General features: G+C 42.6%; 2 protein-coding genes across 2 annotated transcripts in view; one reads left to right on the forward strand and one right to left on the reverse strand.

Moving 5' to 3' along the window:
* Window positions 1–3: 3 nt before the first annotated feature.
* Window positions 4–8,748, forward strand: LOC120017469 (eukaryotic translation initiation factor 3 subunit L). Its single transcript, XM_038960229.1, has 15 exons — window positions 4–139; window positions 490–532; window positions 724–934; window positions 1,028–1,107; window positions 1,508–1,569; window positions 1,756–1,825; window positions 1,935–2,008; window positions 2,197–2,368; window positions 2,644–2,798; window positions 4,530–4,700; window positions 6,671–6,804; window positions 7,179–7,352; window positions 7,666–7,855; window positions 7,990–8,070; window positions 8,298–8,748. Exons 1-15 carry the CDS (start codon window positions 110–112, stop codon window positions 8,370–8,372), a joined length of 1,722 nt encoding a protein of 573 aa, XP_038816157.1. The 5' UTR covers window positions 4–109; the 3' UTR covers window positions 8,373–8,748.
* A 2,222-nt stretch (window positions 8,749–10,970) lies between these two features.
* Window positions 10,971–12,104, reverse strand: part of LOC120017357 (cadherin-23-like) — a 659,988-nt gene continuing 658,854 nt past the window's right edge. The window contains exons 66-67 of the mRNA XM_038960107.1: window positions 11,973–12,083; window positions 10,971–11,591 (exon numbers count right to left, since the gene is read on the reverse strand). Coding sequence (XP_038816035.1) covers window positions 11,253–11,591; window positions 11,973–12,083 — 450 coding nt within the window. The 3' untranslated portion in view covers window positions 10,971–11,252. The remainder of the gene's footprint in view (window positions 11,592–11,972; window positions 12,084–12,104) is intronic.

Consider the following 12,104-nt stretch of genomic DNA (forward strand, 5'->3'; position numbering starts at 1 on the left):
ATTTGCTCGAGCTACAAATCGATTTCCGGTTCCTTTCCAGCGCGGTTTTGTTAAGCGCACATTTCTATATAGCAGCTGTTTTGTATGAGATTGAACATATCCTAACATCATGTCGTACCCAACCGAAGAAACCGAAGAAGTACGTAGCTAGCTAACTGCCTATTTTATTTTCAACAGTTTATCTGGTGATCATAGTGCGGGTCCGACACATTGGGACGTAACGCTAGCTAGGTAACGTTAGCGACACATAGATAGCTAAGTTAGCTAGCAAGGCAGTTGATTTTATAACGTTTTATTCACTCACTCACAATTTGCCTTTCATGCGCGAAGTAGTGTTTATGAATTAACGTTACATAACTAGCTAGCTATTTTAGATAGACACCGGCTTCACCAACTAGGATTTGGACTGTTGATGACTGATTGCTAGGTAAAGAGGAAGGCCATACGTCATGTTGATCATCATTTACATACTTCTCCATCTCTCCACAGTATGACCCTTATTCCTACACAAATGACGATTATCTTCATACTGGTGAGTGTGTAGTTTCATCTAGATATTTGTCACAGTTAATTATACCAAATAGTAGACACCATAAAAATATAATTACGTCAATGATTACATTTCTATGGTAGACACTTTTTGCACACTATCCCACCATTACAACTTCAGTGCAAAACTATTCCTCAATGCCAGTACCTCACCCATCCTCAATCTTCTTGCAGGTGACCCTAAAGCCGACCTGGCCTACGAGCGCCAGTACGAGCAGCAGACCTACCATGTCATCCCCGAGGTGATCAAAAACTTCCTTCAGTACTTCCACAAGACCATCTCGGACCTCATCGACCAGAAGGTGTACGAGCTGCAGGCCAACCGTGTGTCGAGCGAGAGCATCGAGCAGAAGATTTATGAAATCCAAGATGTCTACGAGAACAGGTACTCTCTCACACACTTTTCTGTAGTTATATCTTAACATTAAAACACTTGAGCGTCATGTTTTTCATCTTACACATTCTCCCCTCTCCCCAGCTGGAACAAACTGACGGACCGCTTCTTCAAGACGTCTCCTTGGCCAGAGGCTGAGGCCATCGCTTCCCTCGTCGGAAACGGTGAGTGTGTCAGTGTACTTTTACATAGTTGCTAGAGGGGAGTGAGAGAAGTACAAGTTATTATAGTGTAAATTGCTACGTTGTGTGGAGTGCATTAGTAACATATCTGTTTCAATAAAGCTGTGGCAGCAGGAGTGAATGAATTACTTTATTTGTTTATTTGCAACGGTGGGCAGAGAAACGTGGACCTAATGGTAGGAGTTTAAACTGTAAACAGGATATCTAGTGTCCTTTTAGGGGGTTCTTTGCTTCTTCTTTTTTTTAGAGCCCTTTGCTTGTAGAGTGGCAACCATGTGGTTCACAAACTAGTTTGCCTCTGTTCTTGTTGTTGCTCTTCTCAATTTTTTTTCTATAATGAAGTGGGAAGAAAGCAGGTAATCTTGTATTGTTAATAATTCAGATGCTGTGTTCCTGATCCTGTATAAGGAGTTGTACTACAGGCACATCTACGCCAAAGTCAGCGTGAGTATCTATCCATCCTGCCACCGAACCATTGTTTAACCCCTGTCGGCTTTAAAATGAAAGTCTGACATCACCTGTCCTGGATGGATTCAAGCCAATGGAGTCATAATGCACAGACGATAATCATGTCAGTACTTCGAGGAGTTTTTACTTAAATGATGCCATTTTGTATTTTTTGACCATCAGGGAGGACCCACTCTCGACCAAAGATTTGAGTCTTACTATAATTACTGCAACCTCTTCAACTACATTCTAAGTAAGTCTGAGCACTAAAGATCTGTTGCCTTGATATATTTTCATATATATGTTGCCTTTTGGACTTTTTCAACGTCTCATTAAGCAGGTATATATTTTGTTGTATACAGATGCAGATGGACCTGCCCCCCTGGAGCTTCCCAACCAGTGGCTCTGGGACATTATTGATGAGTTCATTTATCAGGTAAATGAACATAGTTTGGTGTGCCGCTTGTGCATTTTTGTTTTTCCAGCTTCAAAATGTGATTTTCAGACCAAATTTCTTCTTCATACTATAATGGCATTCATTTGATACCCCTCGGTCTTCAAGGTGCTATGGCACGTGGACTACATTAGAATAAGAAACGAGTATCCTCTTGTTCCCCTAACCAGTTCCAGTCATTCAGCCAGTATCGCTGCAAGACAGCCAAGAAGTCTGAGGAGGAGATTGAGTTCCTTAGGAACAACCCCAAGATCTGGAACGTCCATAGTGTTCTGAACGTACTCCACTCGCTGGTGGACAAAAGCAACATCAACCGCCAGCTGGAGGTCTATACCAGTGGAGGTAAAGAAAGGAGCTACAGCTGTAGATGCATTGGATCCGTATTCATATGTTGCGTATTGTTATAACGATATATCATTTGTTGTGAAATAATGTTATAACGATATATTTTGCATCAATATATTGTTAAATCGTTGCAACACTGTCATTAATACAGACGGAGCATTATCTTACACCACAGATTACCTTCAGATTCTTGTCAGTGGTCAACACTGAATGGTTGAGGAAGTGCATGGTTCATTTGCGACAGCTCTTAAAGGTTGCGTGTTGTGTTGCAGGCGATCCAGAGAGTGTGGCTGGGGAGTATGGCCGTCACTCCCTGTATAAGATGCTGGGATACTTCAGCCTGGTGGGGCTGCTGCGGCTGCACTCTCTGTTGGGGGACTACTACCAGGCCATCAAAGTCCTGGAGAACATCGAGCTCAACAAGAAGGTACACTTGCCACTGTAGTAGGACTCTCTGTGCATATACAGTACTGCTGAATGGAGGTCGACCGATTCAGATTTTTGAACACCGATGCCGATTATTGGAGGACCAAAAAAAGCTGATAGTGATTAATCGGACAATTTATATATATATATATATATATCTGTGTGTATATATATATGTGTGTGTGTGTGTGTCTGTGTGTATGTATATATATATATATATATATATATATATATATATACACACACACACACATATACGTTTATATATGTATATATATATCTATATACGTATATGTGTATATATATATACACGTGCATATATACGTATATATATATATACACATGTGTGTATGTGTGTGTATATATATATATATATATATATATACGTGTGTGCGTAATAATTAAAAAGCTGTCAGTTCAATATTCCCAGTTCTTCAATATTCCCAGTTAAGACGTTTTAGGTTGTAGTTATTATAGGAATCATGACGCGTCGACTATTTATCTCTATACCATTTGTATTTCATATACCTTTGACTATTGGATGTTCTAGTAGGCACTTTAGTATTGCCAGCCTAATCTCAGGAGTTGATAGGCTTGAAGTCATAAACAGCGTGTGAATCAAGCATTTCTAAGAGCTGCTGTCAAACGCAGTAAAGTTTGAATGAATGCTTACGAGCCTGCTGCCGCCTACCACCACTCAGTCAGACTGCTATATCAAATCAAAGAATTCATTATAATATCATAAACACAGAAATAAGAGCTTTTGGTCATTAATATGGTCAAATCCGGAAACTACCATTTCGAAAACAAAACGTTTATTCTTTCAGTGAAATACGGAACCGTTCCGTATTTTATCGAACGGGTAGCATCCATAAGTCTAAATATTGCTGTTACATTGCACAACCTTCAATGTTATGTCATAATTATGTAACATTTTGGCAAATTACTTCGCAACGAGCCATACGGCCCAAACTGTTGCATATACCCTGACTCTGTGTGCAATGAACGCAAGAGAAGTGACATGATTTCTCTAGTTAATATTGCCTGCTAACATGAATTTCTTTTAAATATGCAGGTTAAAAAAATCTACTTCTGTGTATTGATTTTATGAAAGGCATTGATGTTCATGGTTAGGTACATTCGTGCAACGATTGTGCTTTTTTTCCGCGAATGGGCTTTTGTTAAATCATTCCCCATTTGGCGAAGTAGGCTGTGATTCGATGATAAATTAACATGCACCGCATTGATTATATGCAACACAGGACAAGCTAATTAACCTAGTAATATCATCAACCATGTGTAGTTAACTAGTGGTTATGTGAAGATTGATTGTGTTTTATAAGATATGTTTAATACTAGCTAGCAACTTACCATGGCTCCTTGCTGCACTCGCGTAACAGGTGCTCAGCCTGCCACGCAGTTTCCTCATGGAATGCAATTTAATCGCAGTCCAAAAATGTCGATTACCGATTGTTATGAAAACTTGATATTGGCCCTAATCAATCTGCCCTGTCAATTAATCGGTCGACCTCTACTGCTGAAGACTTGTATCTATCTCTACATCTATCCCCAAATGCCCGCTGATATTTACAGACCTACAAATTAAGCAGTGTGCCTTTTTACTGTTGAGACCCCTCTTATCTTTGTGTACTCCATTTAACACTTATTCCATATTCCCTCTCATTTGTAACCCAGTCACCATCCTTTACTTTATATTTCATCTCTCTTACAGAGTATGTACTCTCGTGTGCCCGAGTGCCAGATCACCACCTACTACTACGTGGGCTTTGCCTACCTAATGATGAGGAGGTACCAGGACGCCATCCGTGTGTTCGCCAACATCCTCCTCTACATCCAGAGGACCAGGAACATGTTCCAGAGGTCCACCTACAAATATGAGATGGTCAGTGGCCAGTGTTTCCCCTATATGCATTTAGTAGCGGCGCAACGCTGCTGTTAAATCGTGACTGTCGAATACCAAAAAACAATGTAATTATTAAAAATACAAAAATAAATTGGAATGGTAAAATGTTTTCAGTGGAAACTTAAACAACTAAAACCAGATATAAAGTATGTAGAAAAGATGATGGCGTAATATATTTTTAATGAGATAATCTTTGAGAACTAACAATCACGTAAATAAAAACTAGACAGTCGGGGAACCTAAAATGTAAGAAATTTCATGGCATGGGCCCCCATTGTTTTTGTTATAGCGAGTTACTCAGATGGCATAAAAAAAATGCATAAGCAATGGCAAAATGTGTAGAATTTCAGGATATTAGCTTTAAAACAGTGAAATATTGTCTGTGGTCAAGAGGAAGGGCCACCGCTGCTGGAAAAAATTCTAGGGAAACACTGGTGGCAATGCTTCAGGACTGCAGCGCAGAAGATATGCCAGCCGGCGCAGGGATGCTCCCTGCACATTTGTTGATATTGTTTGTTAGTTAACAAACATTAGCCAAGTTGTTTTTTAGCCAAGTTGTTTTTTCGTTTATTTTTTTGCAATGATTGCTTCCAACAAGAGCACACAACCTGTACATCTTTAGCCAGTAAGTCAGGTAACGACCTTTCTTTTTGTCTGAAATGTGCAGTGTTTTGTTTTGAGACAGGCTTGAATAGGTAGCCCCCCCCCCAAAAAACAATATATATAATCTGATTCTCTGAATAATAATAATAATAATAGTGTTTTGTGCGTTATACACAATACAAAGCAATTTCCAGTCACCTATTAGGCCCATGGTGTTAACAGACCATTTTCAATGACTTAAGCTTTCAGTCAAGTTCAAGCCCTACATTTAAAAAAAATGTCCAATGGAGTAAAACATTTTTTCCACCATTTTTAAATGGTCCCTAACAGTGTAACATTTTGTATTATGTTTTCATTGTAAACTTAAAATGACTAAAACTAGATAGAAAATAGAATGGATAAACAGTACCAGTCAAGTTGACACACCTAGTCATTTAAGGGTTTTTCTTTATTTTTACTATTTTCTACATTGTAGAATAATAGTGAAGACATCAAAACTATTAAATAACACATGGAATCATGTAGTAACCAAAAAAGTGTAAAAAATCTGTGTTTTTTATTTGAGATTCTTCAAATAGCCACCCTTTTCCTTGATGACAACTTTGCACTCTAATAGTGCTAGTCGCAGGGAATTGAACATTCCAAAAACAATACATTTAGCAGTATAGATTTTATGTTTGAGCAAAATTTCACAGAATTAGCCATTGTAAAATGCATAGGATTGCAGGAAATTTACTTGAATGCAATAATTTCTCTACACTGCCAAGATAGGGAGTCTGTAAAATGTTTGCTGAAATTCAGGCACGCCGATGGGCTGACCGCGCCCCCTGCAATGCCCACCACCTAAGCCCCTTTTTTTATCCAGAAACAACCCTGTAAAAGGCCTACATTGAACACCATAGGCTGCTGTAGACGCACAGAAATCAATATCTATTTTAATATGAACATTTTATGGGATGCATTTGATCCATTGCTTTTACTGGTACGTCACTCTGATAGGCCTAGTGAGCTCAAATAGCCTCAGTAGCTTACTTGGCCACTGTCTAAAACTGCAACCTGAAGTGGATGCAGCCTAAGTGTTCAACGTAAATGCATGCAGGAAGTTGCACAGAATGCTCACAAAGTTCAAGTTTCCCCTCACAAGAGTTTAAATTTGCTTAGTGCCCCCCCAAAATTTGGGGGAACATTGGTCAGTGGGCCTAACCTGCAATAACTATGCTAGCTAGATGACTGATTTGTGATTGACATCTCTCGCTTAGAGCTGGGTCATGTTCCTAAGGGCACACGATGGAAGTTTTAAATGATCACATCCCTGGTGATCGGTTGAGTTCTTCCTGCTCCTCCAGATCAACAAGCAGAACGAGCAGATGCACGGGCTGCTGGCCATCGCCCTGACCATGTACCCCATGCGCATCGACGAGAGCATCCACACCCAGCTCCGGGAGAAGTACGGAGACAAGATGCTTCGCATGCAGAAGGGGTGAGCGAGAGAGAGAGACACTCGGGACAGAGACAGTTATAGGCCCAATCCCAAATCAGCCCCTAGACACTACGTGGAGATCTGACAGGATTTGATTGGTCTAAGTCAGTGGCTCCCAACCGTTGTGCACTGGTGTGCTTTGAGGAACTCTCAGGTGTGCGGCGAAACTTTTTACAGCCATGGGTGTGCCACGGTTAAAAGAAAAGTTGGGAACCACAGGTCTAAGCAATTTGGTGAATCTTCCACCGTGCTTATCAGAGGGCATGGTAGAGCTATTACAACATTGCTTACACCTGTAAGGGTCTAGGGTTTGAATTTGCCCATGGTTGGTGTTTGAGACCTGACTGACATGACTGTGCGTCCCCCCCCCCCAGAGACCTGCAGGTGTTTGAGGAGCTCTTCAGCTTCGCCTGTCCCAAGTTCCTGTCCCCGGTGGTGCCCAACTACGACAACGTGCACCCCAACTACCACAAGGAGCCCTTCCAGCAGCAGCTCAAGGTGTTCGCCGAGGAGGTGCAGCAACAGGCCCAGCTCTCTACCATCCGCAGGTAATGCGCTATCTTTGTGAGAGTCAGATGTGCTGCTACACTCATATCTCTGTTAGGGGCCATGATGTTGATTAGGGTTGACGTCAGTGGGGTACACTGTAGAAAATCTAAAATGTGTGTCTTATTGGACCGTTAAAATAAGATTAGCTTTAATGTCCTCAAAGGGAATTTGTATTGGAAATTCAAGTTCAGCACCTCCTTGTTTCACGGCGTTTCTAAACGTTTCTCCCTACTGAACACGACCCAGCTCTCTAACATGCTTCCTTGGTTCCCTCCCTCTAAACTCTCCCTGCTCCATCTCTCTCCTGTCCAGTTTCCTGAAGCTCTACACCACCATGCCTGTGGCCAAGCTGGCAGGCTTCCTGGACATGACAGAGCAGGAATTCCGCATCCAGCTGCTGGTCTTCAAACACAAGATGAAGAACCTGGTGTGGACCAGTGGCATCTCTGCCTTGGACGGAGAGTTTCAGTCCGCCTCTGAGGTCGACTTCTACATCGACAAGGTGTGTGCACTGTGTGTGAGACAAAGCCTGCTCGTGTCATTTTAGAGACTGTTTAATGAATTAACTATTGAATTAACTCTTTGGAAATAATGTATTGAACTAACCTGTATTCCCTGTCTGGTATGTGCCTGCAGGACATGATCCACATCGCAGACACCAAGGTGGCCCGCCGCTATGGAGACTTCTTCATCAGACAGATCCACAAGTTTGAGGAGGTGAGAAATGCTACATTTTCAAATGACTTTAGTGCTGTATTTCCATGTAGCTACAGTCCTCGTTTTCCTTTTGTCCTAGTATTTCTGTTACATTGCAGACATTTGCTTCTGTATTATTTTTTTTTTTAATAAACCTTCTCTATCAGAGAATAGAAAAGTTGGTCTCCTTCATGCTATTGGATTAACTTAATATACATTTCTGCTTCTGTGTGTTATTCACCATGCAGTTGAACAGAACGCTGAAGAAGATGGCTATGAGTGGAGCCAGCACCACTGCCACCACAACCACCCGGGCCACATGAGTCGGAACTCTGATTTACAGTGTGTGGCCTACCTGGCTCCACCAAGAGAACTATCAATAATGCTTTTTCTATGTAGTTTGAAAAAAACAAAAGATGAAGTGGTTTCCTGCTGGTGTTTTGTTCAGGTGCACATGTAGTCATCGTGGTCATTTCTATTAATGAACAGGTTGTACTGTGATTTTTAGTACCTTTTACGAATAGTACAGTAGTTGATGATACATCAGAACCACTAGATGGCAACATTTAGCTACCAATGTCCAACGTATACGTTACTCTCTATCGTAAAAGTTATAGAACTTGTATGTTATTAGGTGAACCACTGAGATTATCTAATGTTTAACAAATGTCAACTATAAAATGTCATCCAATATCATGAGCTGTGTATTGAAATTGTCAGCTTTCATGTATTTCCAGATACTAAGTTATTCTACCGCTCTGTCGTTCGCTACATACTTTGGTGATCTGGCTCTGGTCCAACCTATCAGTTTCTGGACCAATCGGATGCCGCTGAATGTGTTCGCATTCGGTGAAGGGTCAGGGAGGTACTCAGATCCAGACTTGTGGAGGAGAAACTAATGTCTGGGTGTGGTGTAGTGTTTGGCCCGGAGCAAGGAGTCTGGGTAGCCAGGGGTCTGTCAGGTCAACTTCATCAAGATAGTCAGTGACTGCTCAATCAGTATAGTGTGTAGTTTTACAGTATAACTAGTTACCAGCTCCTCCTCAGTGCTCCCAATAGTGAAAGGAATTGGCTACACACTCCTATCAACCCACTGACCCCGGGACGGAGGCAGTTGCATATTTATTTTTTTATCACAGATCATCCACAACAACATTTCTCAACACGTAACTCAGGGCTGGGTGACAATGACAAATGGGAATATAAAAATAAATCATGCTTAACATTCAGGTCGGGAAACGGTTGCTATACAAAAGGAAAACCGACAAATGTCTCCAAAGTACAATGTAGTACACATATTTCAAACATCCATTTTGTCTCTACTCATTTTGGTAAGAGCATTTTTTTCTTCCAAAATATTTTTCTGGGGGTCTTTTTTTATTTTTTTTTGCTTTACAATAAAATAAAGCAAATGCTGCTAATTTTGACCATGAACTCACTCTGGTGGCAATGTCAAGTTTTTCTGTGGGGCAGCATGCCCTCTTTTTCATATATATACTCCCACCCTTACCCCTTCTGGCAATCCAAGGGCTAGATTCAGTCCATAGGGCTGAAGATCCGGGGTATAGCGCGATTGAAATTTAAAAACATAGTTCTCCGAAACTGCATTCACGGTAAACACTGCATATATTGGCTCAATCTTGCTATACCGCAGATCTTCAGTGCTATGGATTTAATTTTGCCTGAAGATAAGGCTTCCAGTTCCATACTGAGGCGTTATTCCACTCTTACTCAGTCCCAATTATTTGTATTACCATATTGCCCATGTAACTTGAAGCGAAGAACTGTATTGATGCGCTCGCTGTAGCTCTGTCAGTGTACTCTTCAAGTAACAGTGAGTGTTCTCTTTTATTATTGGTTCATCCAGTCCTAGAGCTGCTCTACTGGGCCACTAGCCTGGCACGCAAAACAGATGTTACAGTGTTCAGCGTTCAGTCTGGTTTAACCAGGCTACTTGGCCACTATAGCAGAGTGGGTTTATGTATTAACCCGCTGCATACTGAAGTGGTCTCTTGTGCTAATATCCAGACAAAGCCTCCTCTTCATCTGTGCTCCTCAATGATGACATCATTAAACAAGTCCTTCTGTAGTCCTTTGTCCTTTAATAGTCAAATATCATGGAGACCTATGTTGGTGTCCAGTTAGGTCTCCAAATTCAGGGTACCCAAGACAACCCATTCATCGGGAGACAGAACAGAAGTGCACTGCAGTCACTATATCCAGACCTCAAGTCCTTTCAACTCAAAGAATGTCCTTATCTATCCCCTCTTCCCTTCCTCACCCAATAAGTGCTCATCCCTTACCTCTTTTACAGTAAATTAAAAAAAATACATTTCTATGTCATGTTAACTATTTTCGACAGTCCATTTGGTGGCCGTTCGCTGGTCTGTGTTTTTTTTGTTGTGTGCGAGTGTGTGCAACCTAGGACGTAACTCCAGAAGGACACTGTACTTCTGTCTGACAGTAGGCTGTTATTGGACAGATCTCCCCTTATAAAAAACAGTCTTGGCCTCTCTCCATCTTGATCTTAGAATGACTGTAGGAGACCAAATGGTGTCCTGCAAGAGATGTCCCAGACAAGCTGGCCATAGTGTCTTCTTTTTCACCATGTTTAATCTTAGTAGTCTTTCAATTTGGTCTGCTATTCTATGTTCCAGGTCTTCGATTGACACATTTATTATTTTTTATTTGACCTTTAATTAGCTAGGCAAGTCAGTTAAGTACAAATTCTCATTTACAATGACGGTCTACACCGGGGCAAACCCGGACGACGCTGGGCCAATTGTGCACCGCCCTATGGGACTCCCAATCACGGCTCGTTGTGATACAGCCTGGATTCGAACCAGGGTGTCTGTAGTGACGCCTCTAGCACTGAGATGCAGCCCCTAAGCCTTTGCATTTGGTCCACCATCAGACATTAAACCAAATTCAAATCCATCTTTGAAGGGATCCCTCACACATGCCATCCATGGCTCACGAAGATCTTCACTGGCATTTGAAGTTCCCAGACTGCACACACTCCACCTCCTCCAACCCCTGGCCCTCTACCCGCTTTCCCCAATCTCCCCTGGCTGTATCCTGGTCACAGTGGTCAGTGTCTGACCCTCAGTTTTTGAGGAGAGGATAGGGGAGAAGGCAGGGGGACAGCAGTAGGACACTCCACTCAGTCGTGGCTCTTCTCAGACCAGCGAGGCCTCGGCTAGTCATAACTCTGTGATCTCCAGCGGGCTCTCGTTCAGCATGTCAGTATCCTTGTTGTTACGGTGCAGCGGTGTGGACTTGGCTGACTCAGTACGGGTGTTGCGCTCAGCGTACAGCCCGCCATCGGTGACGTTCAGTGCCTCTGTGGAGCCTGCCAGGGCCCGCTGGTCGTCCTCTGGCAGGCTGTTGAGGTCAGAGGTTAGGAGTGTGCCCGTGCTGCTGTGGACGCCGTCGGGCCCCCTCATCTCAACGGGGAGCTTGTGTCTGAAGCGCAGCGTGCCCCAGCTGTCACCCATGCCCACACGGTCATCCTCGTCATCATCCAGGTCACTCTGGATCAGCTGGGAGAGGAATGAAGGGACAGGCATGGAGGATAGGAGAAAAATGTACAAAAGTAGTTAGCACCAATTGTCTCATCAAAAGTAAATAACATTGACATTCAGATGCAATATTGTGAAAAGGAGTGCAGCAGTCAGAAATTTGCCTGAAAGGAAATCTGAGGAGAAAAACAGCAGGTAGTTAGCACTAGCAGTGAGTTGCAACATCCTATCGAGCGGTAAAGTGGGCTGGCAGTGGCCTACAGAAGTCATGCAAACAGAGTGAGAGGCAGTGAGATGGGGAAGCGCCAGTAGAGGAAACAGTAGTGAGAGCGCGCCCTCCAGTGGCAGGGAACAGGACAGCACACAGCAGCAGGATTGGACCTGCTTTTTCTCACGTTCCACCTCTGTGACTGACGATTGGTCGCATTGGCTGGTCGACTTGGTGACCAGTCTGGCTGCAAATAGCTTTTTGAGCCTCAGGTAGTTGTCCAAAACCCCTTTGAGCAGTGAGCCCTGATAGGACAGCAGTTAAGG

This window comes from Salvelinus namaycush, chromosome 22, assembly GCF_016432855.1.
Source record: "Salvelinus namaycush isolate Seneca chromosome 22, SaNama_1.0, whole genome shotgun sequence".
In the NCBI taxonomy this organism is placed as follows: Eukaryota; Metazoa; Chordata; class Actinopteri; order Salmoniformes; family Salmonidae; genus Salvelinus; species Salvelinus namaycush.

Excerpts from the sequence above, each read along its gene's own strand:
- LOC120017469 (XM_038960229.1), top strand. The coding sequence starts at position 110 with ATGTCGTACCCAACCGAAGAAACCGAAGAA. Across the intron at positions 935-1,027 it reads CAAGATGTCTACGAGAACAG|CTGGAACAAACTGACGGACC; the intron begins GTACTCTCTCAC and ends CCCTCTCCCCAG. Across the intron at positions 7,856-7,989 it reads TCGACTTCTACATCGACAAG|GACATGATCCACATCGCAGA; the intron begins GTGTGTGCACTG and ends ATGTGCCTGCAG.